Raw genomic sequence first — 27951 nt, forward strand, 5'->3', positions numbered from 1 at the left:
ATGCTCTGGTAACATCGCTGCAATGTTATATATATATATACAAGGGTTGGACAATGAAACTGAAACACCTGGTTTTAGACAACAATAATTTATTGTGGTGACGGACAGTTCTGGTGGAAACAGTTGGTGGAGAGTTGAGGTGCACATTGAATTCTGTCGTGATTTGATCAGCCGTGGTTTTATGTTTTTTTATTGGATACAATCCGGGTTAGCACCCGAACATCCCTTTCAAACAGCTTCCTCTTACAGCGTCCACAGTTAATCCTGTTGGATGTGGTTGGTCCTTCTTGTCAGGTGGTATGCTGACATTACCCTGGACACCGTGACTCTTGATGCATCATAAAGACTTGTTGTCTTGGACATTTTGAGCAGAACTGTGCTCTTACCCTGCTAATTGAACCTTCACACTCTTTTACACGCTCTTACTAGTGCAATAATGTGCAATTAATGAAGATTGGCCACCAGACTGCTCCAATTTAGCCATGAAACCTAAAATCCCACACTAAAATGATGACAGGGGTTTCAGTTTCATTGTCCAATCCCTGTATATATATATATCTACATATCTGTCCAGAACGTTCCTAGAAAATATATATATATTTTTTATTTTATTTTATTTTTTTAGCTGTTCATTTAGCTTGTTTACTTCTGCTGCTTTGCTTTGATTTGATTTTCATTTAGCTGTTTCGCTTTCCCTCCTGTGTAAACCGCCTACGACACAATGAATTAATTGTTGGGTTGTTTTAACTCATGATTGTGTATCCGATTGGAGCTCGCCTTTAATGCGGCAATAAATCTCCGACGACTTTGAATTATCGGCCCGAATTAATATTAGAAACAGCTAATTTCCCAGCCCTGATTACACTGATGAAAGGATTTTCTTTCCGCGGGCTCTAATGCGAATCCCTGACATTGAGCCGCCACCTCCAGAAGAAGAGGCCATTCCAGCCGCCCTCTTACTGCACGCGACCGTCCGCCGTCACGGTCATTTCAAATTTCGCCATTAGCCGCAGAGGCTAAATGACTCGGCTGTGACTTCTGTGTATGTGCGCTTCCGTCTGACGAGACACTTCAGAGACCCTCGATTTTAATTAAGAAACACAAATGGCCGGAATATCGCATTCGTATTGTCATATTATTCAACCATATCCTAAATCTTCCCGCGGCCCCCGCGTGAAAGAAGCTGATATTCTGAAGCGTAATGGCTCGACGGAGAGAAAGAAGGAGCGAGGAAGCAGTCGGTGAGGCGAGGCACTAAATAATTTATGGCTTTAATCTGTGCACTGAGGTGTGGGATCTATGCCTGCAATTATAAATGCAAGGTGGAGTTATTGCCGAACACTATAACTGCATTAGGAGTCGTCTGATGAACAGCCGCGCCCGCCTGCCTGCTTGTTCCCAACAATGGAGGGCAGGCCGGTGTCAGAGCGCTCGAATCGGCGCGGCACCCAGGTGCTTCCCTCCGCTCGCAATCAAATGTCAGCCGGCAGTTATAAAACACATATTATGTGCTGCAGTAATTGAAGATTTGATTGCCTAAAAAAAAAAAAAAAAAAAAGATAAAGAAAGAAAAAAAAAAGACGGATGGAAAGCGTTAATGTTTATATTGTTATGGTAATTATTCTTATCAGCCGGAGAGAACAAAGGAGGCCGGGGGAGATGTTTTTTTTTTTAATTGTTATGATATAGCTGGGCTTCAGTAATGAACTCAAGCTGGAAATAAAACAAAAAGAAAAAAGAAATGATTCATATCTTTATACAGTATTAATTCCTAATTCCTCTTACTTAATGGCTTTCAAAATCCAGAAATCAGAAAAAAAAAACAAAAGATTTTTTGAGGAATATTACAGAAATGAATATTTTTGAGTGCATTTCTATATGCATGTATATGTATATGCATGTTATGTCTATTAATAAGCATCAATGACTCTGAATCACATTCAAATACTGTTCCCATTTCAAATAAAAACCAGAAGAGAGGTAGAAAAATGTTAATGCTTTATTTGTACTGGTATAAAAGGTGCAGTATTTTCCTGGTCTCACTATGCTCCTTCTGATGAGACACTTCTTCTTCTTCTTTTTTTTTTTTCGGCGATGCTATATATATATACATGGATGTGAGACATTGTCATGTCAAACCTGTCTAAATTCGTTAGCTCACACACTGAATCTGAGCCTAAACTGGTGATTAAACATTTATTAAAGTGCTTTTTCTGTTCTATCATTGCAACACAAACATTTTATACAGAGCAATGTACTGTACATTTCGGCAGATGTTTTTTTTTTTAGAACGCGTGTGTGTATATATATGTGTAACTCGGCTACCTGTCGGAATCTGCCGCGGGTCCGTCCGGGTGGGCGTCAGCGGCGCCGCGAAAAATTACAGTTGATGCATCAGTCGTTTTGTCAGTCGATTTGTTTGTCGTTGAAAGTAATACAATTAAATCTTGCCATATCATACAAATAAATAGTAGTCATAGCCAGAGAGCTATTGCATGCAAACATCAGCAATTATGTTTCAAGCAGTAATACATTTCATTACTGGTGATGCATTTGAGCAGGGGTGCAAAGACTTCAATGTCAATGTATTCGTCTATTTTTTTTTTTTATAAGAATGTATTTACTTACACTTCCTTCTAATCCAGCCAGTGTGTCCATTTTGTCCTTTAAAATATGATGAAATGCTGATTTGTTTTTTTTTTTATTTATAAGCATACTACATAATGCTACTTGAAATTGAAACATGAAAAAAATAATAATAATAATAATTTTGACCCGTGTTTTATAAAAGCAGAGCAATTACAGTTATTTAACAACAACAAAACTACAGGTAGTAAAAATCGACCAGGCTACTCTTTGTCCATTTCGACAAACTGTGAATGATTCTCTGGGGATTTGCTGTGAGTTTTACTCAAGTGGAGTTTGACCGCGTGGTTGCTGGCAAATGTCCGACTGCAGAGCTTGCATTTGAACTTTGAGTCAATGTCTTCCTCTGTCATGAGCGCTTCAGTTGCTCTGACACTGAAAGCCTTTGTCAGTTCAGGCTCTGCTACCTTTGTCTGATGCTCTATTGGCAGTTTGCTCATATCTTTGATCTGGAAACCGAGATGAGACTCGAGATGGGAGATGAAGGCGGACGGCGAGCGGAACTGGGAGGCGCAGTCGTTGCAGTAGAAGACCGGGTGGCCCGTGTCCATGTTCTTCAAAAATTTGGTCCCACCTGTTTTCCTAAGCTGGTACTTTACGTTGGCCAGCCAGTGGCTGATGGTGGTCATGGAGAGTCCAGTAAACTTGGAGATGTGCATCCGTTCCTGGGGGCCAAGGTCAGAGAGAAGGTACTTGCCCTCGGAGGTCTGGAAGAGACTGGAAGCAAACTGGGCTTGAAGGATCAGCAGGTGCTGAGGGTTCCAGTTAGACTGCCTGCCTTTGCGCTTGTGGACCGAGTAGACCTCGCTCGACACGTCTTCGAATCGCCTCACGTCCGACTCCAGCTTCATCGCCGGCATTCTCGACGGCACCGGGGGCTTTGGCGTCGTGGCTTTGGGAAGAATCTTCACCATGTCCGCGATGTCAGAAAGAGCGTGCTTCTGAGGCATGGGGGTGGAAGATTGCAACAAGAGTGAGGAACTCATTTTGCCGTGTTTGTTTTTCGTTAAGTCGATCGGCTGGTCGTTACTGGTGAACATGAAGTTGTTGGCCCTGATGACGGCAGAGGACGTGAGGACGGAGGCCGGCTTCTCCAGACCTCTGCTCAGCTCGGAGAATATGGATTGGGTGCGATGAGACAGAACCCCATCTTGCCTTGGCTTATTTGCTTTCCCCAAATGATTGTTGAGGACAGACTGTAGTGCACTTAGAGGATTTATGCTTAGGGCTTCCTGGGAGTCACTGACAAGCTCTGAGGAACTGCTGTGCCCGTTGCTGGCAGGAGGGCTTGGTGACGGGTTGGCTCTGTCAGAGAAAGCTGGGCTCAACTTCCCTTTGATCGTGTCATTCCCTTCACTTACACAGTCTGCATCCAGCTTTGAAGAGGAAGAGGAATCGTCTTGACAATCACTGTCATCATTCTCCGCCAGATCAAACTTACTGCTCTGGCTCTCTTTGCCATCAGATGCACCACCCCTCTCCTTTTTGATGTCCGGATTGTGATGTCCCTGGAAACTCTCGAGTCCTCGAAGTCCCTGATAAAACTTCCCCTTGGGGGCGATGGGCCTCAGCTTGTGGTTGAGACTCTGCTTAAGCTGAATGGGGCTGGATGCCGAGAGAGGGGCGCTCTTGATCACGCCTGATAGCTGGTAAGCTGCATGAATGCTGGGGTAGGCGCTCCAGCTGGGCGTCCCTGTTTGGGCCTTGTTGATGGCTGTAGCCACTGTGTTGGCTAAAGACTTTAGTATGTCTCCACCTCCTCCGCCGACCCCTTGCTCTAGGTCCTCCTCTCGTAGGTACGGATACTTAAAGTTTGCATCACTTGGCTTTTGATCGGAATCTTCTTGCTGCTGCTCATCTCTATCTCTTACGTCTTCTTCTTGAGCTTGGTCTGGGCTCTTTTCTTTCTGTGGAACTTTTTCAGAATCTCCGGATGCAGTGCTTTTAGGGGAGGCTTTCTCTCCCTCTGATTCATTCGCTGTGGGTTCTGCGAGTGCCTGCATCTTCTCTATTGCTAAAGGATCGAGAGTCAACTGTTTGCCCTTTTTGGAAGCGGAGTTTGTCACTTTTATAAAGTGGCCGGTGACCATCATATGAGTGGTGAGCTGCTGGAGAGTGTCGTGTGAGCTGCCGCATTCCATGCACTTCAGAATCTGAGATTTGCACGTTTCGAACTGCCATGTGTAGCTAGCACCATTTTGATAGCCGTAGCGGTTGTTGGGGGCGTTCGCGAGGCCCGCCGCCCTTTGAGCTTCGCTGTAGCCTGCGGCTCCCGTAGTGGAGTCAGGAGAACAAGGCCTTGTGGCTTCGAATGTACGTTTCTTTGCTGGTGGAATTAATTTGGGTGTGATTACTGGAATAGGTTCTTTCAAAGGCACTTTCTGGTAATGCTTAGTTTTAATCATGTGGACGCTTAGGTCTTGGAGAGAGTCAAAAGAATGGCCGCAGAACATGCATTTAAGGACTTTTTGCGCATCCTCCTTGCCTTCCATGTCTTGCAGGTTCCTCTTTCGGCTCTTCGAAGTCGAAGTGGAGGCGATGCCTTGCCGGTTGTTGTTGTCATCCTGGTAGTGACCACTCTTGTTCATGTGAACGGTTAACTCCACCAGGGTGTCGTAAGCAGCACTGCAGTCTTTGCAGCGGAAGCGACTCGCCCCCGTGAAGACGGCTCCGCACGCTTTGCTGCTCTGCCGGTACAGGTGGACCGAGCTGAAGAGGTTGGGCTTTGAAACGGGTTTGGGGGACAGCGTCTGCTGCAAGGTCTTGGACAGCGCATCCTGATGCCAGTCAAACTCACCCTTGGTGCTTCCGTTGGTGCTGTCGCAGTTTGCCTTGCTGTGCTGTCTGCCAGTGTTGCCAACCTTCAAGTCTAGTCCGATATTCGTCCAGTAGGAGTCCGAGAGGAAGTTGGCGTAAGCAGCCCTCATTTTCTCCAGGCTATTGAGCATCTCATCTTTTGGCTTTGACCCTTGACTCTCACTGTCCTTTGGCTTCTCTGGTGGGGAAGACGTCTTGAAGTCGGAGAGTCTGTCGCTGCCATCGCTGAGACGGGACTCCAGTTCCACCTCCTGGTTGGACAAGACGCTGACGGGAGAGTTTTGGAAGCTGTAGCTGCTTTTGTTGTCGATTTCCTTGTCCTCTGGAATCTTGGGGCTGGTCTTGTCAGAGTCCTCCTCCTCCGTCTGGACGTCGTTCTCTCCTTCTTCCTCTGCGACTGGTTCAGGAACACCAGGAGCATCCTCGTCTGGTTCATACACTGAAAGAAACAAGAGAAAAATATAAGCGTGTGTCATTATATAGTTTCAAATGATAGGTTTACATACAGATACATTAATATTTAGTAAATATATTAGTATGATCCTAGGTCATGTTCTGTACTCTTTAAATGGTTGGTGGCTAGACAGTACAGTAACTATCACAGTAGATAGACACTAGTGTTATTCCACATTTAAACTACTACAACTTTTTACTTAGATAAATATATCTAACATATATATCTAACAGCCAGGACATACAGCAATCTCATTGCCTTAAAGAGCTTTAGAGGCTACAGTGGTATGAAAAAGTTTGAGCACCCCATTGTAATTTTAATAAAGATTTTCCTTAATAAGTCATTGGTTGTTTGGATCAGCAATTCCAGTTAAATTTATATTATAACAGATGAACACAGTCAACATCTATCTAAAGAATGATCTCATAATGTAAACCTAAAGATTGCATACAGTACAATACATTTGTTTGCCTAAAATGTATAACTAAGAACATTATCTATCTATCTATCTATCTATCTATCTATCTATCTATCTATCTATCTATCTATCTATCTATCTATCCATCCATCCATCCATCCATCCATCCATCCATCCACCCACCCACCCACCCACCCATCCATCTATCTATACATTTGTTTGCCTAAAATTAATAACTAAGACCATTTCTAAAGGACATAAAATCCCCCACAAAAGACATCCTATTTTCAGAGTTGCACACACCAGCTGATTACTTTTTTATTTTTTATTATATTTGATAGATTTTTCATATTTTTGCAATACAAATAAGAATCTTGATATGAATTAAAGATTTTTTAAAAATAATATAATTTCTTTATTATTTTACACTGTCTAATCTATCGTGCATCACTTTTTTTCCCGCATCGGTTAAATCTGTCGCCGGGCTTCACAGAATCTGGACTGATTTATGTTTTATGACCGCACACATTTGGTTGGCACTCACTGGAGCTTCGAGAGCAGTTACAGGCAGAAGTGCTGGTAGTTAAATATACATAGGACCTAACAGACTGGACCAGGCACTTGCATTTCATGTGGTTAATATTCCTCTTTGAGTTACAGACACTCGATGTGGAGGGCTGTCGAATTTGAGCTTTAAAAGTACTATCCGGCGCTGTGTCTTCACTCCGTCCTCATCCTTTGGTTTCTGAAAATAAGCCTTTTTTTATCAATATTTCAGAGGTGCCTCAGGAGGACGCCTGGAGGTGAACTGTTGCCAGCTAATGGATGAAGATGGAAACGGGACTTTCAAAACAAACACGGAGAGACCGGGGGCCCCGTGAACAGGGGCCCGCCACCCTCGCGCGTGCGAGAAGCCTCTCCATGTGTGGTGACCTCCATCTAACGCAATGAAGATTTCTCAAACGGCTGACCAAGACGGGTGATCGCTTCCTAGAACACGCTCTTCCTCTCCAGCGCTGGAGACGAGAATCATGTTTTATGTATTGAAACGGGAGTATATATAGATTTCACATATAACTGAGGAGCTATGGACTATGACTAGCTTTCAGCTGATGCCTTTGCGCTTTGTGAGGACAGGGATGACAGACAGCAGCTTGGTATATGCTGACCTTTCCGCTTATATATATATATATATATATATATATATATATATATATATACATATATATATATGTATATATATATATATATATCAAGTGTCACCTACAGTGTTGAGTAATGACGAATCTACTCCATAATTACTACATAAGACGGGAGCCGAGGCAGGTTTAAAACACCAGGTTCACCACTGGAAGTCAAGGATATCAGTAGTGTTTAAAAAAAATGGGGCGAGAAGTAGCAAAAGATTCATCCTGCTTTATTTACTAAAATAAATAAATAAATAAATAAATTAGAAAATAAAATGTTCAGTCTGCTTACAGTATGGTTATATATTAAGTGAACACCATGGACACTTTTTAAATCAATGATTTAATATTGTTTATGTTTAATTGCTGAGAATCAGGAGAAAGAAGCTGGTTAGCATTAGCTTTGTTAGCTGAATTAGCTTTTATTTTCATTCATTTTTCCATTTCACCTTAAACGCTGCACACATGGCAATTTATTGCTCTATTTAAGGTGGAACGGGAAGGTTAGCTAGTTACTGAGGTAAATGACTAGCAATTTTTTATGCTAGTTATGAAGAAAATGGTCATAAACCATTAAAACTACATATTACACTATAGTAATATAGTGGTTATCATCATTTTAACAAGGAAAATACTTGTTAAATACAATAAATACAATACAATTGTTAAATACAATTAAATACAAAGTTCAGTCTACTCACAGTATGGTTATATATTAAGTGAACACCATGGACACTTTTTAAATCAATGATTTAATATTGTTTATGTTTAAATGCTGATAATCAGGAGAAAGAAGCTGGTTAGCATTAGCTTTGTTAGCTAAATTAGCTTTTATTTTCGTTCATTGTTCCATTTTACCTTAAATGCTGCAGCCTCAGACGTCTGTTGCACCATTTAAGGTGGAACAGGAAGGTTAGCTAGTTAGCTAGCTAGCTACTGAGATAAACTACTAGAAATAGTATTTTTTTTATGTTTGTTATGAAGAAAATGGTCATAAACCATTAAAATTACACATTAAACTCTAGTAATATAGTATTTAAAATAATTTCAACAAGGAAAATACTCTATTTATATATATATATATATATATACTTTATTTGTTTGAGTGTGCCTGTAAAAAAATCTCAGTTAGCCCTAATGAAATGTGGCTGTTACTTAGAAACACGTTATTCTAATCTGAATTTTTTTTTTTTTAGTAATAAGTAATCTAATGCAGCGCTATTTTTTAATCCAGCAATCATATTAAAGTTACTTATTCAAGTCAAAAACACAACGTCAAATTTGTAGAAACATTTGGAGTCGCAGAGGCAATAATGTGAGTTTTGGCAAAACTCAAAAACTTTTAAAGTTACTTTTAAAATCAAGTAATCCATGAAATAACCAAGTTACTTTTTAAAGCAGTAATCAGTTATCACCAATTAGTAAAATCCTACATCAATCTCACCATGTGACTCTCTTAAATGCATAAATATGAATAAATTAGCTATTTGGACCATGTATTAGATAGACACAAAACTGAACTTTGACTCATCAAATACATTGCAATTTTGAAATGCCATCCTCATTTTGAAACACCAACACATTTTTTTTTATTAATACAGTATTTTATAGTATAAGTGTTATAGTATACTACCCAAACCTAATTTTTAAACATTGATACAAGCAGATCAAATTAAAAAGCAAACGTAAACATAAGTAATTGTGTAATTAAACATGTAATTGTATCATCACATTTAAAAAGGGAACTAAAACACTCACTCTCCATTCCTAAAAGTAGCTTGTATATAACTGGCTGCACAGTTCTGGGTATTGACAGAAAAGTCAGTCAGTCGTAGTTCCCTGCAGTCTTTCAGGTCTAAAAACAGAACGGAATAGTTCTGCATACTTCTGCATGTTCATTATGTTTTTTATGAGTGCTGCTGATGGTGAATCTGTTCATAAGTATTTTCCTTTGCAGGCTAGAGCATGTTGGGCTGCCAATCAAATCGGATTAAAAGCTTTTAATTGAATACCAATTTTTAATTGCATAAAAAGCCAAACAGCACACCCCACACATACAAGCAGTTCTGGAAAAACACAAGATACCACTTGAGTGGTAAAATGATGAGTTTCTTTGATTTTACCAAATTAAAAAACCTCTGGAATATAATCAAGAGGAAGATGGATGATCACAAGCCATCAAACCACCAAACTGAACTGCTTGAATTTTTGCACCAGGAGTAAAGCAGCATAAAGTTATCCAAAAGCAGTGTGTAAGACTGGTGGAGGAGAAGAACATGATGCCAAGATGCATGAAGAAATTATTCCACCAAATATTGATTTCTGAACTCTTAAAACTTTATGAATATGAACTAGTTTTTTTTTTTGCTATTTCAGCTATTTCTTAGGAGGCCAGTGCAGCATCCCCACGCCAAAAGTCATGGGACACAACGTTAGCTCTTGCATTGCATTGCTTTACATTGCTAAAGGAGTTTAACTGTTTATAAATGTTATACATTTCAACAAAGTGGATACACCTATGCTCTGAATCTAAAGCAATCTATATTCTAATTTCGTTTTTTTTCTATCTAAAGACAAGCAAGTGAACATTTGCATAAGCATTCATCTTAATACAGATTGGCCTTTATAATATATTTTTTTTTACTAAAAGTATACGCTTTGATAAAAAAGTTCTCACTCTGAACTGCGCTTTGGTATTCAAATGCCACCAAAGGCACAAATTAACCTTAAACACTCAGACGTCTCCAAAAACCTGCTTTTCCTAAGCTTTTTGTAAAAGCAAGTTTCGCCAGAGTGTTTGCCAGCCTCTGATCTCTGCTTAGCAGAGAGATTCCAGAATGTAAGATCAAATGCAGGAGCACAGCCTTTCACAGTGATAGAGGAGTTACACAAAGTCCACCATATAAAACTAAACAGTTAAAAAAAACTGCAATATCTGCAATGCCAGGGCAATGACAATCAAATGTCATGCTTTCACTGCTGTATTGGTTATTGTTAACATAAATAAAATAAGTAAAGTACAGCTAGATTGACACTAGAACAGGAGCTATTTGTATTTATTTTTGGTATGTTCAATATTAGGGATGGGCGATATGGGAAAAATACGGCTCTCAAAGTTGAAGCGTTAATGCATGCAATTAATTTGGAAAAAAGTAGCATTATTTTATTTTGCACAAACTTAGTTACGCCACCAAGTTTGACCCCACATTCTGCCATAATCTGCCCCAACCACCTCTCCCCCCCCAAACATGCAGATTTTTTTTCTGAAGTGGTTCGCTTGTGGTGAGAATGGGATCTGATCTCGACATCGGCCGAGCTTCTTTTGAGCTAAACTGCTGATAAGCCAGGTTTAATCTGATATTTAAGTCAGATAATATAGTGCTATGAACAAACGCTGTCTGCTAAGAGTGGTCTATGCAGCGGTCACTGCTCCCCGCAGCACGGCTCTGCAAGTAAATGATAAATAAGCGAAAAAAGAAAAAAAAAAAAACGAACAATGAATCTTTTATTTTAGGTCATGTTACAGTGTTCGCTCTGATGTTAGGAGGGTTTTCAGCAGCGATGGCACTTTACTGGATTATAAACTGGACATTAGCTTGAGAGAGTTAGCTTTTTGCTAGCAACAGACAGTAATAGACAGCAAAAGGGATGTTTGAAGACTACGCTCACTTCTGTCTGTTTTAAACGCTGAACTTAGTACTGATACATCAGCTTAAGGACCAATTGTGCTCTCTCAGGGCTCCAGCAGCTGATGGCAAGCTGCATGACTGGGATTTGAACCAGCGATCTCCTGATCATAATGGCAGCTCTTTAGACTGCTGGACCACCCAAAGGTTTTAGATGAGAAAAAATAATAATTTAAGATCATCACTCAAATTACTTTAATTCAGTCTAAGTGTGGCGTTAGTACTTTAGCCCTGTATTCAAAGCCGTGAAGCTGCTGCCTTCAGTCTAACTTGGCTTACAAAATAAGGGGCTGGCATGCCGATGCTGAGATTTAGCATGTCATAAACTCCTGTAAACCCTCCAATCTGTGTCACAACAAATTTATATCTTCAGACAGGGATATGCAAAGGTCAAAAAACCTAAGGTGTCTGTCATAAATCAGCCACTTGAAGTGTTTATAACATTAATCCATTGGAACAGACTCCTGGCATAACAAGGGCTTGATTTCGAGAGCTCGCTGGTTGTCAGCCAATGGGCCGAGCAGGAGCTCTGTACGCTGTGTGTGCTCCACACATCGGTTCCACACAATAGAATAAAAAATATATAAATAAATAAATAACCTGAGAAAACAGTAGCTGAATTAGCACTTTCATTATTCTAAATTAAACCCAGGAGTATCGGACATCCGCGTCAGACACTTTACTCCGACACACTCTGTTCCAGACCACCAGAAAGCGAACTCCAACTAACGTGTTAATGACTACAAGCTGACAGATCAAAGAAAGCTTAATCTGCACCATTTCCTCTGGCAAAAAAATAAAAAATTAACTGTTTAAAAAAATGGTATCAAATTTCAAGTGTCTCAGATAAAAAAAAAATCCTTCCTTTAACATAAAATAATATGTGACAATTTGAAAAAATGTATATAAGAGAAAAAAGTATTAAAGAAAAGGAAAGGAAATTCCCACTACTAAAATAATTTGTAGGTAATTTGTTGTAAAAAGTTTAATCATAAAATCGTGAGCCCTAAACGGTAAGTAACTGTTTGTGTACACTAATTCATCTTCAAATTTTCATGTCAGATGAATAAAAAAAAAAATAGTATTTAGTCTTCATTTAAATTAAATTTAAGTAAATTATACGGTAGATATGAACTACTCAGCCTATAAAAAAGTATGCAAAAATATTGTGCCAAAAACTACTGGAAAAAAATCTGTCAATGTCAACAAATATAATAACTAAGTTATTATATGTTTATACAACTCAAAGATCTTTTAAACATTTGAATGTTTAATTTACTAGAGCATTTAAAAAAAATTATATATATATATATATATATACAGTATATATATATATATATATGAATATTACTAAAAAGTTACTTTATTTTAGTAATTCAAAATGTTCAAAATGTGAAACTCAAACTCAAGTTTTTCTCAAAAAAAAAAAAAAAAAAAAATCATGCTTCCGTCTGCTAGTGACAACTTTTATGGAGATGCGGATTTCATTTTCCAGCAGGATTTGGCACACTGCCCACAGTACTGCCAAAAGTACCAGTCGGTCTTATATAATATTCAAATTTTTTGAAACACTGACTTTTGGATTTTATATACTTAATTACTTATATACTTAATTGAATGATATTCAATTGTTTTTTTAATCTGTCCACAAATGTTTCCCGAACTCAATATATCCAATGTCGTAATGTATCCAATTTTATATAAAACACAATTAATTAATTGTGGCTGTACAGTGCAGAGGAGCCAATCTGCAAACATCAACCAGGCTCAGAATAAAAACATAAAAATGTCAGTGTAGTATTAATAGGCCAACCAAAACACGGCTCCACACTGGGCAGCTATACAACCTGTGATTGATTTGAGCGAAACCCTGTAAAAAAAAAAAAAAGAAGAAAAGAAAGAAACGAAAAAAAGAAAAAAAGAAAAAAAGCAATGACAAAAACAGCTCAGCTCCAGCTGTTTCTCTCCCCAAACATTGTGAGAGCTGAGCGAATGATGTGACTCGGTCACCTCTCTGACACCGGGCGGACCCAGAGGCCGTGAATATCGTAACTCTCGGCGGGGCTGTGCTTTAAGAATTACGCCGCTGTAGGCTAATCGTTTCCCGGCCAGGCTGGGAAGTTGTGCTGGGTGTAAACCTGTCACTCAGCTCTCACTCAGGGGCATGATTTGCATTAGCTGTTAGAAGTCACAGTTAAAACTGACGAGAACTGAAGCACGGCGTATACAGGTCAATGGAAATTATTTACAACGATGTGCCAAAAGTCAAAGAACAGGAAGGACTAGTATTGTGTCCCATGACTTGCCATGCCCCAACGGAGCTAAAAAGTGCCGAACTAAATTGTGGGATATGTGTATGAGGGGTCTCCAGCACTGCATGTGTTAAACTGAATTACTGAAATGAAGTGAAATTAACTTTCCAGCTCTTTATTAAGAAAGCACTTCACAGTTTTTGAATCAGTTTCTCAGATGTTGCTGTTTATAGGTATATATTTGAATAAAATGCACATTTTTGTTTTATTCTATAAACTACAGACAACATTTCTCCCAAATTCCAAATAAAAATATAGTCATCTAGAGCATTTGTTTGCAGAAAAAGATACCTGAGAGATGGCTGAAGAGCTTTTAGACCTCAAATAATGCAAAGAAAACAAGTTCATATTCATAAAGTTTTAAGAAGAGTTGAGAAATAAATTTTTGGTGGAATAACCCTGGTTTTTAATAACCTTTTTCATGCATGTTTTTTTTTTGGCATGATCTCCTCCACCAGTCTTACACACTGCTTTTTTGGATAACTTTCAAGCAGTTCAGCTTGGTGGTCTGATGATCAGCTTGCGATCATCCATCTTCCTCTTGATTATATTCCAGAGGTCTTCAATTTGGTAATTGTTTTTAAATCTAGGATTAAATCGACCATAATAATAATGTAATACGAGATCACTTAACAAAAATGATGAGTTTCTTTGATTTCACCAAATTGAAAACCGCTGGAATATAATAATATACTCAAGAGGAAGAAGGATGATCACAAGCCTTCAAACTGCAGCAGGAGTAAAGCAGCAGAACGTTATCCAAAAGCAGTGTGTAAGACTGGTGGAGGAGAACATGATGCCAAGATGCATGAAAATTGTGATAAAATTTTTTTTTTACATATTTTTGATGGCTTGTGATCATCCATCTTACTCTTGATTATATTCCGGAGGTTTTCAATTTGGTAAAATCAAATAAATTCTTTTTTTTTTCAGAGCTATCACCCCCCCCCCCCCTCTCTCTTTTTTTTTCTCTTTCTCTCTTTCTGCAGTCAGTTCAGTAGTTTGGCAGCTGTGTGTTTTAGTGGAGAGCGCGGTCGTGAGCCGGAGTCGACCCCTGTAAGTGCTCTTGTGATAGCAGCGCTCGCGTTTCATCAGCGCAACATCAACATTTATCCCTGTAGCGGTAACATTTCTATCATTGATCAGCTCGGGCGTCCGCGGGCGGGCAGCAGTTAGGCGCGAGACAGCTGCAGTATCCGGGGCCCTTTGTGAATATCCGAGCGGTAACAGTATCTTCGCAGGAGACGCTCTAATTCCGAGGTGCCGCTGACAGGTCTGCGCGTCTGGGCCACTCTTTCGCCGCGCCTCTCGCGCGCCCCGCCGTCTCAAGCTACAGTTTTTTTACCCCCCCCCACCCCCCCCGTCTTTTTTTTTTTTTTTCTCGTGCCGCGCGCCAATCGATAGCTCTTTTTACTTCTCATTGATTGCCTAGCAGTGGGAGCGACCTAAGCAGAGGCTGTTATGACATTTCTAGATTTCCCCCTGTCCTTGGGACAATCAATTACACGCTCATGGCAATCAAAACCTCTTTGCAAAATGAACCTGCTCCATGACATTTTCATCTCCTGGATTTATGCCACGCTTTAAAAAAGAGAGAGCGCGAGACAGAGAGAGAGACGGAGAAAAACAGGGGCGGCGTGCCCCACATGAGAATGCGATCGCGGCACACACACACTCTCACAATCACACACACTCACACACACACACATGCATGAAAAAAAAAAAGCGTGCACATACGCATACGTTAACGAAGCAGAAGTGAGGTCAGGTGAGCGGTGTGATCACTCCTCACGAGAAGGAAACAGCCAGCCGCACACAGACACTGACACAGACACAGACACAGGCACAGACACAGGCACAGACACAAGCACAGACACAGGCACAGGCACAGGCACAGACACAAGCACAGGCACAGGCACACTCAGGCCTTTGTCGCATGTATCGGTGTGGCTATTGATTTTTGTCATAAGCTATGACAGCCTAGACCACTGTGGGTTTACCCAACTGTGCCCTACACAGAGTTCAAAAGTCTAACGGCGAGCTCATTCACAGCACAAGCAGACTTTGATAAACTGCAGCGGCATAAAGAAGCTCTTTTTCTCCACCAGGCTCTACTCTGGCAAAAATAAAAAAATAAAAAATGGCAAATTTATTTACTCTATTTATTTTTTTACATATTTGTTTTAATACATTTTGGATTTTTAATTTATGTTTTTTTTATTATTTAGAATTAAATCCGCAATAATAATGTAATAAGAGACCACTTAAAAATAAAGGTGAGTTTCTTTGATTTTACCAAATTGAAAGCCTCTGGAATATAATCAAGAGGAAGAAGGATGATCACAAGCCATCAAACCAAACTGAACTTGCTGAGCTTGAATTTGTGCACCAGGAGTAAAGGAATAAAGTTGTCCAAAAGCAGTGTGTAAGACTGGTGGTGGAGGAGAACATGATGCCAAGATGCATGAAAACTGTGATAAAAAAAGGGGTTATTCTATTTTTTTTTTTTACATATTTTCTATACATTTTGGATTTTTAGTTGGTTAACTTTTTTTGCTAGAAGATGGGGAGGAGGTATATCTATCTATCTATATATAGGGTGGAGAGTGGGAGCAGTAAGGGCGTAGATCAATCTCACACCAGCACTTGTTCGGTTCGTTTGTACCTTTAATGCGGTTCGATTTTGAGCAGGTGTAAAAACAGTAATCGCACAAGCCAATTGTGCTCTCTCAGGGCTCCGGCAGCTGATGGCAAGCTGCATGACCGGGATTCGAACTGGCGATCTCCTGATCTTAAATGCACTTTTATTTTACGAGAGTAGGCCTGTGATTTTTTTATTTATATATTTATACAATAATTTACAGTGTATATTCTTCACAATTTTTTTAATTAAAAGTTCACTGTTTTTTTAAGGGTATAACTGCTTTATTATGCTTATGATACATAAAACTTGTAGCAGCTGATCCTTACCCCATCAAAACTTTCTTTTCAGATACATTCCTGAACATGATTTAAACTTGCATAATAAATAAACCAAGTAAACCACTGTAAGAAGTCTGAGCGTCTGCTCGGCCGCCGTTACCTCAGTTAATCTGTAATAGGCTCAATTAAACCATTTGCCAATATTGAGCTGCAGGCGGAGAGCGAGCTGTGTAAACATTCCCCAGCGCTGGTATGTGTCAAGATGAAGTGAAAATTACCAGAGCTACTGGTTATGAAGCTCATAATCATTTAATGGCTACTGAAAAAGATCTAGACAAGGCATTATCATAAGAAAAGGAATCTGATCTGAGACTAATTGCAGGGCGTGATGTTCCAGGACAAATTAAAGATATTATATATAAAAAAGTGCCTTTTTTTAATTGACGCACACAAAGAAAAACTTCTTTTTGTGAGCTTGTGTTCTGCTTAGAGCTGGACGATATGGTAAAAATATTGTATCGCGATATTTACAAGACATTTTTCTAATACAGAAAATGTTTCAGTAGTGGAAAATTCTTAATAACTGCTTTAAAATAAGGCTCCTTTATAAAGGGTTTATAAATGGTTTATAAATGGTTTATAAATGAGTCTATAACTGATTAAACCACTAATAAGCAGTTACAACAAATACATAGAAAGTGAAACAGCCACTTAATCTTAGTCTTTTTTATTAGTCAGCATTAACATACAGCATCCATAAAAATGGATGATCACAAGCCATCAAACCAAACTGAACTTCTTGAATTTTTGCACCAGGAGTAAAGCAGCATAAAGTTATCCAAAAGCAGTGTGTAAGACTGGCGGAGGAGGAGAACATGATCCCAAGATACATGAAAAAACTCCGATTAAAAACCAGGGTTGTTCCACCAAATATTGATTTCTGAACTCGTAAAACTTTATGATTATGAACTTTTTGTCTCATTTTATGCAAATAAATGCTCTAAATGACAATATTTTTATTTGGAATTTGGGAGAAATGCTGTCTGTAGTTCATAGAATAAAACAACAATGTTGTTGAGAACAGAGTGAATTTGGGAACAGTGTGATTTTTTCTTTTGCTAAAAACAGTAAAAAAGAGTATAAAATCGCTCACGATATTCAAAAATATTGGCAATATTATTGCATATGATCTGATATGATAAGTCACACTCCTAATACAGTCTATTGTGTACAGTATGAGATGCTGCTCCTCATATGGCGTAATGATGGTGACAGGTCTGGAGTCAGGCGTGCAGACGTCACGCTCTACAGTCACTTTGAAGCTTCCACCTTTTTTTTTTTTTATTTTTTTTTATTTTACAGTGCAGCGCTTCTCTCCCTGCGTCTCCTCCTGCGGGTTCAGGCCAGGAGATGGGAGTTAATTTTTGTATGCATGAAGGAGATGTTACTTAAAGTGCATTACGTCCTTCACTAAACACGAGCTATTCATGCAGATAAATGCCTGGCTTTCATACACCCACACATTAAATATTTAATGGTCTAATATAATCAAATTCAGATTCACAATTCGAGGAGGACACTGGGGGAAGTTGCAGAGGCATGCACAATCGTGGAGAATTGCAGAACTGCAGCCGTGCTCTCTCTCTCTCTCTCTCTCTCTCTCTCTTTTTCTCTCTCTCTCTCTCTCTCTTTCTCTTTCTGAGTGACGTCAACTCCAGCTGCGTTCGCTGTTGCATCAAAAGAATAGGAAAAGCAACCCCCCCCCTCCCCCACCCCCTTACACACCCACCCTTCCCCTCGACACACACCTACCACTCCTGCCTCCACACATAATTACATAAGTACAGCCTAGTTAAGAGCCAGTTTTGAGGCCTTTAACAGTTGTGACACTTGTTATTCCATGGACAAATCTTCAAGTCTTCAATTATTAACAACAATATGAAAAAAAAAAATACAGCAAAATTCCTCTATTCTCAATAGAAACACTGTTTTTTTTTAAAGACACAGTATTAGATTATATATATATATATATATTTGTGTGAATGTGAGGATTCAAGTGCACCAATTTTTAAAAAAATGTTATTATCAACTATCAGACCTATTATTACAATTTTTATTGACTTATTATACAATAAATAGACGTGTATTTGCAAAAACGTCTGTATTAAACTTGAGCAGTACAATATGTATCATAATACACTGGTTATGGTTCAGTATAACAATATATCAAGAAATATATAACAAGAAATATATCAGAAAATAGCATCGCTGTTCCCTTAAATGAGCTGCTGGTGTATCTTCACAGTGTGAACGTGCAGGTCAGTATCTGTCTCTGCTGAGACGCACAAAAAAAGTGCCGCGCTGTTAAGATAGGAACGTGCCAAAGTCAGAGCTCACCCGGCTCTTAAAGGGAATGACGACTAGCACACTGATTGGTTTATTTTCTGTTATGTCCAAAACAAACCCTAAATCCAGCTGCGTGATACACAATCACCCAGTGCACTATAGATCAGAACAAATACAGTAAATGTTTGGGCTCATGCCGATATTTAATATTACACATGAACTGTATATATCTGCCGATACCGATAGTGACATACACATTCATAACTTAAACAGAGATTACACACACCAGAGTATTACTTTAGAAATAATGTATTTTATCTGCCTATCTTTTTTAATATCGTGGCTTCCAACCAAATAATAGCAAAAAATAGAATGAAAAAGGCTTCTATTGAGAAATTAGTTATACATTTAACCTTTTTGTTTTCACATTTATTTATCTAACTGGCTTTTAATCAACTATAATCAATAAAATCAATTATAATAAACTATAAGACCTACCTATTGAAACTAATAGAAACCAATTTAAATGTTCTAAAATCAATGGATTTAAAAGTAACAGTTGGAAATATTGGCCTAATTGGCCGATGCCAATGATTCTAAAAAAAAAAAAAAATTGCAATTATCAGCCGATACTAAGATACTTTTAATATATACTTTTAATATATATATATATATTTTATTAGTACAGTGGTACAGAATATTGAATGTACCTTTTGGCTGGTTAAATGATACAAATCTGTATTTATTGCTGTTTGGAATGACTTTGTACTTCAGAGGGAACACATGTAACCCTGTAAAGACCAATATTATATAATATAAAAGTGTCTTTGAGTACAAAAAGGAACTCATATCGTACTATATGTGGTATAAAAGTTACTAAAGGTCACTGAAACAACTCAACAGAAAACCACCAACAAATTTCCCAATACAAACATCCCAAAACTCAAAATGACTGGACCGGGATTCTTCTGAACTGCTCAATCTCTCAGCAGCTCACTCCACAAGCAGTGTCACTTTTCCAGTAAACTGAGGCCTGTGTTGAGACACGCACTTCCTAGCGTAAACCAAACGTGTAACTGTAAATGATGAGCCGGCTCTGTTCCTGACAGACCTTCTGAACACCAGCGTTCCTGTGTTACCCACGGCCGCTCAGAGTTCGGGAGAACATGTGGAAGAGTGTGGCGTTAGTCACTCATACTGTAAATAAATAATAAATCACTGGAGGAAGTTCAGGCCTCGTTCCTGTCAGTCATCATCACTTCCCACTCCCCACCCCCCCCCACTCCCCCACCCCCTCGTACGGTTTCACTTTAAACAAACAACAATAAAGTCTGTAATGTGACGATTTAAAAAAGCGGAGGCGTCCGGCTTCAGTGCTCCGGGGCACAGTCTGCTGATTTCCCTGCTTAAACAAACCTGTTTTAACTCAGGAAATCACTCGTTATGTTTAGTAGCAGTTAGTAGTTAGTAGAGTTTCAGCGGGAAAATCACTGTACTAAAGGATTTCAGGATTCCAGCACATGTCTGGTTTTTATTACATACCAGTAATAAACCAAGCGGACACCAAAAATAAAAATACATTCAACTTAGTATCGCGTCCCATGACTTTTGTCATGTCCCAGGGATGCTAAAGAATGGACAACTCAGGCCAGATGCCACCAGTCACGATTTTTTATTACTATCACTTAACACAATAAAAAAATATAATAGTTATAGTGATAAAAGCAATATTACAGAGTACCTAAATGGACATGGTATTTGTTTTATTAGTATCTAGTACTCACCACTTAATATGTGGTGCTCACCGCTTAGTATCTTGTGCTCGTCACTCAGCCTCTGGTGCTCACCATTTAGTATGTGGCTTTCATCACTGAGTATGTGATGCTGACCCCTATAGTATCTGGTGCTTGCCATTTAGAAGGGTGTTGCACACCACTTATTATGTGGTGGTTATCCCTTTGTTTGTGGTGCCTATTACTTGGTAACACCAAGTTGGTGCTCACCATTTAATATGTGGTGCTCATTGCATATAATAACGTAACTTGATGCTCATCTTTGAGTATTTGGCGCTAACCTCTTATTACGTGGTGCTCACCACTTATAATGATGGTGCTTAGTGACTTAGTGTCTGATGCTCACTATTTAGTATCTGGTGCTGACCACTTGGTATCTGGTGCTCAGCATTTAGTATCTGGTGCTCACCATTTAGTATCTGGTGTTCACCTCTTAGTATCTGGTTCTTATCACTTGGTATGGGGAGCTCACAACTTATAATAATGTAATTTGATGCTCATCTCTGAGTATGTGGTGCTGACCTCTTATTACGTGGTGCTCACCACTTATAATGATGGTGCTTAGTGACTTAGTGTCTGATGCTCACCATTTAGTATCTGTTTCTGACCTCTTAGTATCTCATCATTTAGAAGGGTGTTGCACACCACTTAGTATACGGTGGTTATCACTTCGTTTGTGGTGCTTATCACTTGGTATCTGGTGCTCACCATTGAATATGTGGTGCTCACCACTTAGAATGTGGTGCTCATTACTTAGTATGTTGTGCTCATCATCAGTTAATATGTGGTGCTTTGTACCTGGTGCTTACCCCTTAGTATCTGATGCTTACCACTTAGTATGTGGTTCTCATCACTGAGTATGTGGTGTTGCTTACCACTTAATATCTGCAACTCACCACTTAATATGTTGAGCTCATCACTTGGTATGTGGTGCACACTACTTAGTATGTGGTGTCTTTAATGTTCAACCCCATAACTTACACAGGTGTAGGTGTTCCCAAGCACATGTTTCTTGAGGTAACAGTTCCTGAACAATTTAGATACACCTATCCCATGACTTTGGGCATGCCAGTGTGTAATAGTAAATAATGTAATTTTCTTAAAAAACAAATAAATAAAAACAACCAAAATATATTTAAAATGCTTATTTTTCTTTTACACAATTTTCCTTTGAAACTTAGCAATTGCTAATTGCTACCCTGTAGTAAGAAAACTACCAATCAGCAGTGGCTGAACTCTATCAGATGACTCATTAACATTACTCTAAATACCAGCCAATCAAAATCACTTAAGAACCTCAGCCAATAGAGGGGGGAGGAGGTTCATCCCACCCACCTGGAGAGAGAGCGAGACCAATTGTGCTCACTGGGACTCTCTCTGCAATTGTGCTGACAATTGTGTATCACTGGGGATCAAAGCACTGAGCTCACTGTGATATGGCCAGCGCTTAGACAGCTGGGCCACCCGGGAGCCGGCAAAGAGTTATTTTTATCTGAAAAGCTTCAGTTGAATTGAACATTTAAAGCTACAAAACGTTTAAAAAATGTTTAAAACGCCAGAGACTCTTCACCTGTGGGCTGCAGAGGTACTGCTAGGGGGCTACTGTGCCATAAATTGAGTTATTTTCACTTATTTCTTGGAAAAAAATCACAATGCAATGGCATATTGAGCCAATCAATCATTTCCACAGACAGGCTGCATTGATTGGTTTGCTATATTTGTATTTTTTTTTTTTTTTAACATTCTGTGTTCAGAGTACACAACCGCTTTTCAAAATTCTGTTAAAAACCATAATTTTAACAAAAAATATCGATTTTTTACAGTGCAATCCTGGCTGCTATAAGTTATCACATGACCTGATTTTCATTAAATTATTTGAGGATAATTTAGAATTCTTCACAGAATCTCATTGGAGTTGCTCTTTTTCACCTCGTTGAACTGATACGAGGTCTCGGATCAGTGGATCGGTGTCATATCTTGTAAAAATCCTTTACGACTTCTTGAAATCTGAGTTTTGTAAGAAGAGAGCAACACTACAGCTTGTTGCAAAAATAAAAAATAAATAAAAAACTTGAATCAATACATCATACAGAGTCTCTGTACAGGCTGACCTTCTCTAGGAGAAGATTGACGTGGTGGACGCTAATCAGTTGCCAGCTCTTCGCTAACACACTCTACTTTCCCCAATCAAGGCTCTCCACTTTATATATTAGTATCTGGTGCTCACCACTTAGTATCTGATGCTCATCACTTATCAGTATGTGGTGTTCATCACTTGGTTTGTGGTGCTTATCACTTAGTATGTGTTGCTCACTACTTGGTATGTGGTGTTTACCACTTTGTGTGTGGTGCTCATCACTTATTATGTGGTGCTCACCACTTAGAATCTTGTGCTCATCACTAAGGATGTGGTGCTCAACACTTTTTTATATATGGTTCTCACCACTGATGGCACCATGATGGTGCTGACTTAGTGTCTGATGCTCACCACTTAGTATGTGTTGTTTATCACTTAGTATGTTGTATCTATTACCTATTATGTGGTGCTAACCACTTGGTATGTGGTGCCCACCAGTATGTGGTACTCACCACTTAGAATGTGGTGCTCATCATCACTTACTGTGTGGTGCTTAGTACCTGGTGCTTTCCTCTTACTATCTGATGCTCATTACTTATTATGTTGTGCTCATCTCTTAGGATGTGGTGCTCACCACTTAGTATCTGATGCTCATCACTTTTGTTTTTGTTGGTGCTCATCACTGAGCATGTGGTGCTGACCAATTATTATATGGTTCTCACCGTGGATGGCACTATGATTGTGCTGATGCTTTCCACTTAGTATGTGGTGTTCATTTCTTAGTATGTGGTGCTTACCAATTAGTATGTGGTGCTCACCACTTAGAATGTGTTTTTCACCACTTAGAATGTGTTGCTCACTATTTAATATGTGGTGCTTATTACCTGGTGCTTACTTCTTAGTATCTGATGCTCATTACTTATAATGTTGTGCTCATCTCTTAGTATGTGGTGCTAACCATTTGGTATGTGGTGCTCACCATTTAGTATGTTGTACTCACCACTTAGTATCTGATGCTCATCACTGATGGCACCATGATGGTGCTGATGCTTTCCATTTAGTATGTGGAGTTCATCACTTAGTATGTGGTGCTCACCATTTAGTATGTGGTACTCACCACTTAGAATGTGCTGCTCATCATCATTTGGTGCCTAGTGGTGCCTAGTACCTGATGCTCACCACTTATTACCTGATGCTCAACACTTAGTATGTGTTGCTCATTGCTTAGCATGTTGTGCTCACCATTTAGTATGTGGTACTCACTCATCATCACTTACTATGTTGTGCCTAGTACCTGGTGCTTACCACTTAGTATCTGATGCCAACCACTTAATATGAGGTTCTCATCACACATCAGAGTATGTGGTGGTGCCCACCACTTAGCATGTGTTGCTCATTACTTAGTATGTGTTGCTCATTACTTATAAAGCTTTTAAGGCGTTGAGGCCTGATAGCTCACACTGGACCCCACTTCCCCAGGCCTACAGGCCTCCCCCTCCCTCCGGCTCGGAGCTGACCAGTGGAGCAAACATGGGCGGCGCTAATAAAAGCCCGTCTTGCTTCGGTTCCACTTTCCCTGATCGAATGTCAGTCAGGAATGTTTGCGCGACCGAAAGAAAAAAGCTTGCTGCCGCCGCCGCCTCCTCTACGCCAGATTAGCCCTCCTTTGTTCAGTCGATTTTACGAGGCGACGAGAGAGGAGGATATAGCCCATTTACACCCGGCTGAACTGCCCCGGGTTTTTACAATGTAGCTCCCGACACCTGCAGAGAGGATTAGACAAACACGAGCACCTGGGTGCACGCTAGCACGCGCGCCGCTGTTGTACTTGACATTTTACCTATGGATTTCTGCTAGTGCGCGGTGTTGTGACGGGGAGGTAATGTACGTATATAAGGAACGCATTGTTTGCTAAACGAATTTAATGCCTCCGCCATGCTACCGTATTCAGAACGTATCAAAAGCAGGTGCCGGTTCATGACATTATCAAAATGCCACGCGGCACCGCTAAGAGAGCTGAGAGAATGGGACACCTGCAGTATGCTGTGCATTGTTTTCCGTTGCTCTGCTCTGCTCTGCTGTGCTGAGCTCCATGCGGAGGCATTGTGTGGGCTTGGCAGTGTCCTCGGCGCTCCGAGTGGAAGTGGGAGAGAATTGCTAACGGAAGCAGATCCGGAGGGACTCCCTACTCTGTCCTTCTGCACTTGATATGAACAAAGCCCTTGTGTGGCCTTTGTCTCAAGTCACCTTGCCTGACACATATAAAGCGGTCTGGACGTAGCGATGACTTCAAAGACAAAAGAAGTGGGCTATCGGAGAATGCGGCGGACTATAGCTAAATCCGCCCTGCTTCGTTATTCATCCATCCGAGCAGGGTTTTCACAGATTTCTCAGGTTTCTCAGATTTCACAGGTTTCACAGATGTCAGTCGAACGTGTACGTGCTAATTGATTTCAGACACAAGCTGTAGCCAAACCAAGAGTGACGGTTTGCGGGCGACTGTTGCCGCTGTGAAAGCAAATCTCTGCTCTGACTGAGAGTGAGAGGGGTAGATCTGTGCTAGTTTTGCAGTTTTGACATCTGTCTGACTTTCCACTGTGGAAATAGTTCAATAGTCAAATAGTTGAAACCTATTAAGAAATAGGGGCGTGACAAAATATTGATGTCGCGATATATCATATTTTACTTTACGTTTAAGTATAATCCACAATTAACTTCATCACTGCTTCATTACGTCACATGTTAGTGATATAATCAAATTAAGGGAAATCTATTGTTTTTTGTGAAGTTTTGTAGACAATTGCCTTGTGATACATCAAGTATTGCAGAATCACAGTATCGTGATATCATCCTATCATGGACAATGTGTTAATAAATACTTATCGCAACCAAATTAAGCTAGGACAAGGTGGAAAATACAGAATGTCGCTAAAAACAAATAAATAAATAATAATAATAAGAGAATAAACTGTGCTGTTTTGAGCTGTTAGAACCTCTTGTGCATCCAGTAGGATGAACCACACCATTACCTTAATTCTTACTGCTAGATTTCATTACTACCCTATACTCTCTATACTCTCTATATTACCAAATATACTCCCTCTACTACCCTATATTCTCTATACTACCTTATAGTCCCAATACTACCCTATACTCCCTATATATCTCTGTACTATCTACTAACTACTACCTTAACTACTACCCTATACTAGCCCCAATACTACCCTATACTCTCTATACTGTACTACCTTATCCTATACTTCTTATACTACTTTATATATACCCTATACTACACTATACTCTCTATACTGTACTACCTTATCCTATACTTCTTATACTACTTTATATATACCCTATACTACACTATACTCTCTATACTGTACTACCTTATCCTATACTTCTTATACTACTCTATATACCCTATACTACACTATACTCCCTATACTACAGTACTCTATCCTATACTTCTTATATTACTCTATATACCCTATACTACACTTTACTCCCTATACTACAGTACTCTATCCTAAACTTCTTACAGTACTCTATATACCCTAAACTCCCTATACAATAGTACCCTATCCTATACTTCTTATACTACACTATACACCCTATAATACACTATACCCCCTAGACTGTACTACCTTATCCTATACTCCTTATATTACATTACATTACATTACATTACATTACATTTGGCAGACGCTTTTGTCCAAAGCGACTTACAATATTGAAGTGCAAATAATAGAAGAGGTTAAGTACAAAAATAATAGAAGTTAAAAATAAAGCATCTATAGATAGGGCCTTAAGGAGGTCAGAGGGAAATAATGGGATAGAGGAGTAGAGAAGAGGAAGAAGGAGATGAGGTTAGAATTAGTTAGTTTGTTAGAGGTGTTAGGAGGGTAAGAGCTCTTTGAAGAGCTCTGTCTTCAGGAGTTTATTAAAGATAGTGAGAGATTCTCCTGATCTGGTAGTGGAAGGTAGTTAGTTAGAGGTGTTAGGAGAGTAGGAGCTCTTTGAAGAGCTCTGTCTTCTGGAGTCTCTTAAAGATAGCGAGAGATTCTCCTGATCTGGTAGTGGAAGGTAGTTTGTTCCACCATTGGGGAACTCTGTATGAGAACAGTCTGGATTGCTTTGTGTGAGTGTTTGGCAAAGCGAGGCGACGTTCATATGAGGCGACGTTCATATTACTCTATATACCCTATACTACCCTATACTATAGTACCCTATCCTATACCTCTTATACTACTCTACACACCCTACACTACCTTATACTCATTTTGCTTCCATACTCTCCCAATATTACCCTATACTTACTATACGATCCTTCCTACACTAGCCCATACTCCCTCTACTACCATCTACTTTCTTTTATTAGCATAAACCTACCTATACTCCCTGGAATCCCCTATACTTCTCACCAGCTGGCTCGAATAGCCAATGTTGGCCATTGACTGGCCCATTGACTGGCTACTTTGGACATTCTGAAATGCAGAATCCAATGCTAATCTAAGAACTGTCTGGTGCGTTTGTACTCCATGTGGCGGATGTCGTCAGGGTGGCACTGAGATTTCAGAGATTATTAAAAAATAGATAACTTATAGGAAACCTTAGGAAGAAAACTCATTAGCTAATGCTCTCACCAAGGTCAGACCATGGTGGTTCTTGCATGTATGAAAAAAAAAATGATGGAAAGGATGTACATACATATACTCTATCTATCTATCTATCTATCTATCTATCTATCTATCTATCTATCTATCTATCTATCTATCTATCTATCTATCTATCTATCTATCTATTTAAAAAATCTGCATCTTTCCTGACTCCTTCTACTCTGAAACCTCCCCCTCATGCTCTCTATGGATCTTTCATTAGATTCTGGCCTGGCTCCAGATGCCACTTTGCCTTATACAAGCGTTTTTTTGTTGGGTTTTTAGCAAAGGAGGCATTTTTTTTGTAAAAAAAATATATATATATATATTCCAAGTTCATTAATAGGAGATTGCCACTTCTTTTTTTTCCCCTCGACTTTCATTAAATACAATGAGGCTCGCCGGTAAACCTGCGGCAGAAGTGCGGCACTGTCAAGTTTCTAGAGGGACCAAAGGCTGTTTGGTGGCATGAGTGAAAAGAAAAGGAAGGAAGGATGTCCCGCCAAAATGCTGCGAGGCTGTGGGGGAGACTGCGCTGACAGGGAGGAGGACGAGGAGGAGGAGGAAGAGGAGGGGGGGTGGGAAGCGCCTCCGAAAGCACACTCCTCTCCATTGCCATTCATTTTAATGGCAAATTT

The 27951-nt window shown here is 39.6% G+C and overlaps 1 protein-coding gene across 1 annotated transcript in view; it reads right to left on the bottom strand.

Annotated features, from left to right (window-relative positions):
* Positions 1 to 1985: 1985 nt before the first annotated feature.
* LOC103035208 (teashirt homolog 2) overlaps positions 1986 to 27951 on the bottom strand; it is a 92478-nt gene continuing 66512 nt past the window's right edge. Inside the window, exon 2 of the mRNA XM_022677213.2 lies at positions 1986 to 5902. Coding sequence (XP_022532934.2) covers positions 2850 to 5902 — 3053 coding nt within the window. The 3' untranslated portion in view covers positions 1986 to 2849. The remainder of the gene's footprint in view (positions 5903 to 27951) is intronic.

The sequence above is a fragment of the Astyanax mexicanus genome, chromosome 13, assembly GCF_023375975.1.
Source record: "Astyanax mexicanus isolate ESR-SI-001 chromosome 13, AstMex3_surface, whole genome shotgun sequence".
Classification (NCBI taxonomy): domain Eukaryota; kingdom Metazoa; phylum Chordata; class Actinopteri; order Characiformes; family Acestrorhamphidae; genus Astyanax; species Astyanax mexicanus.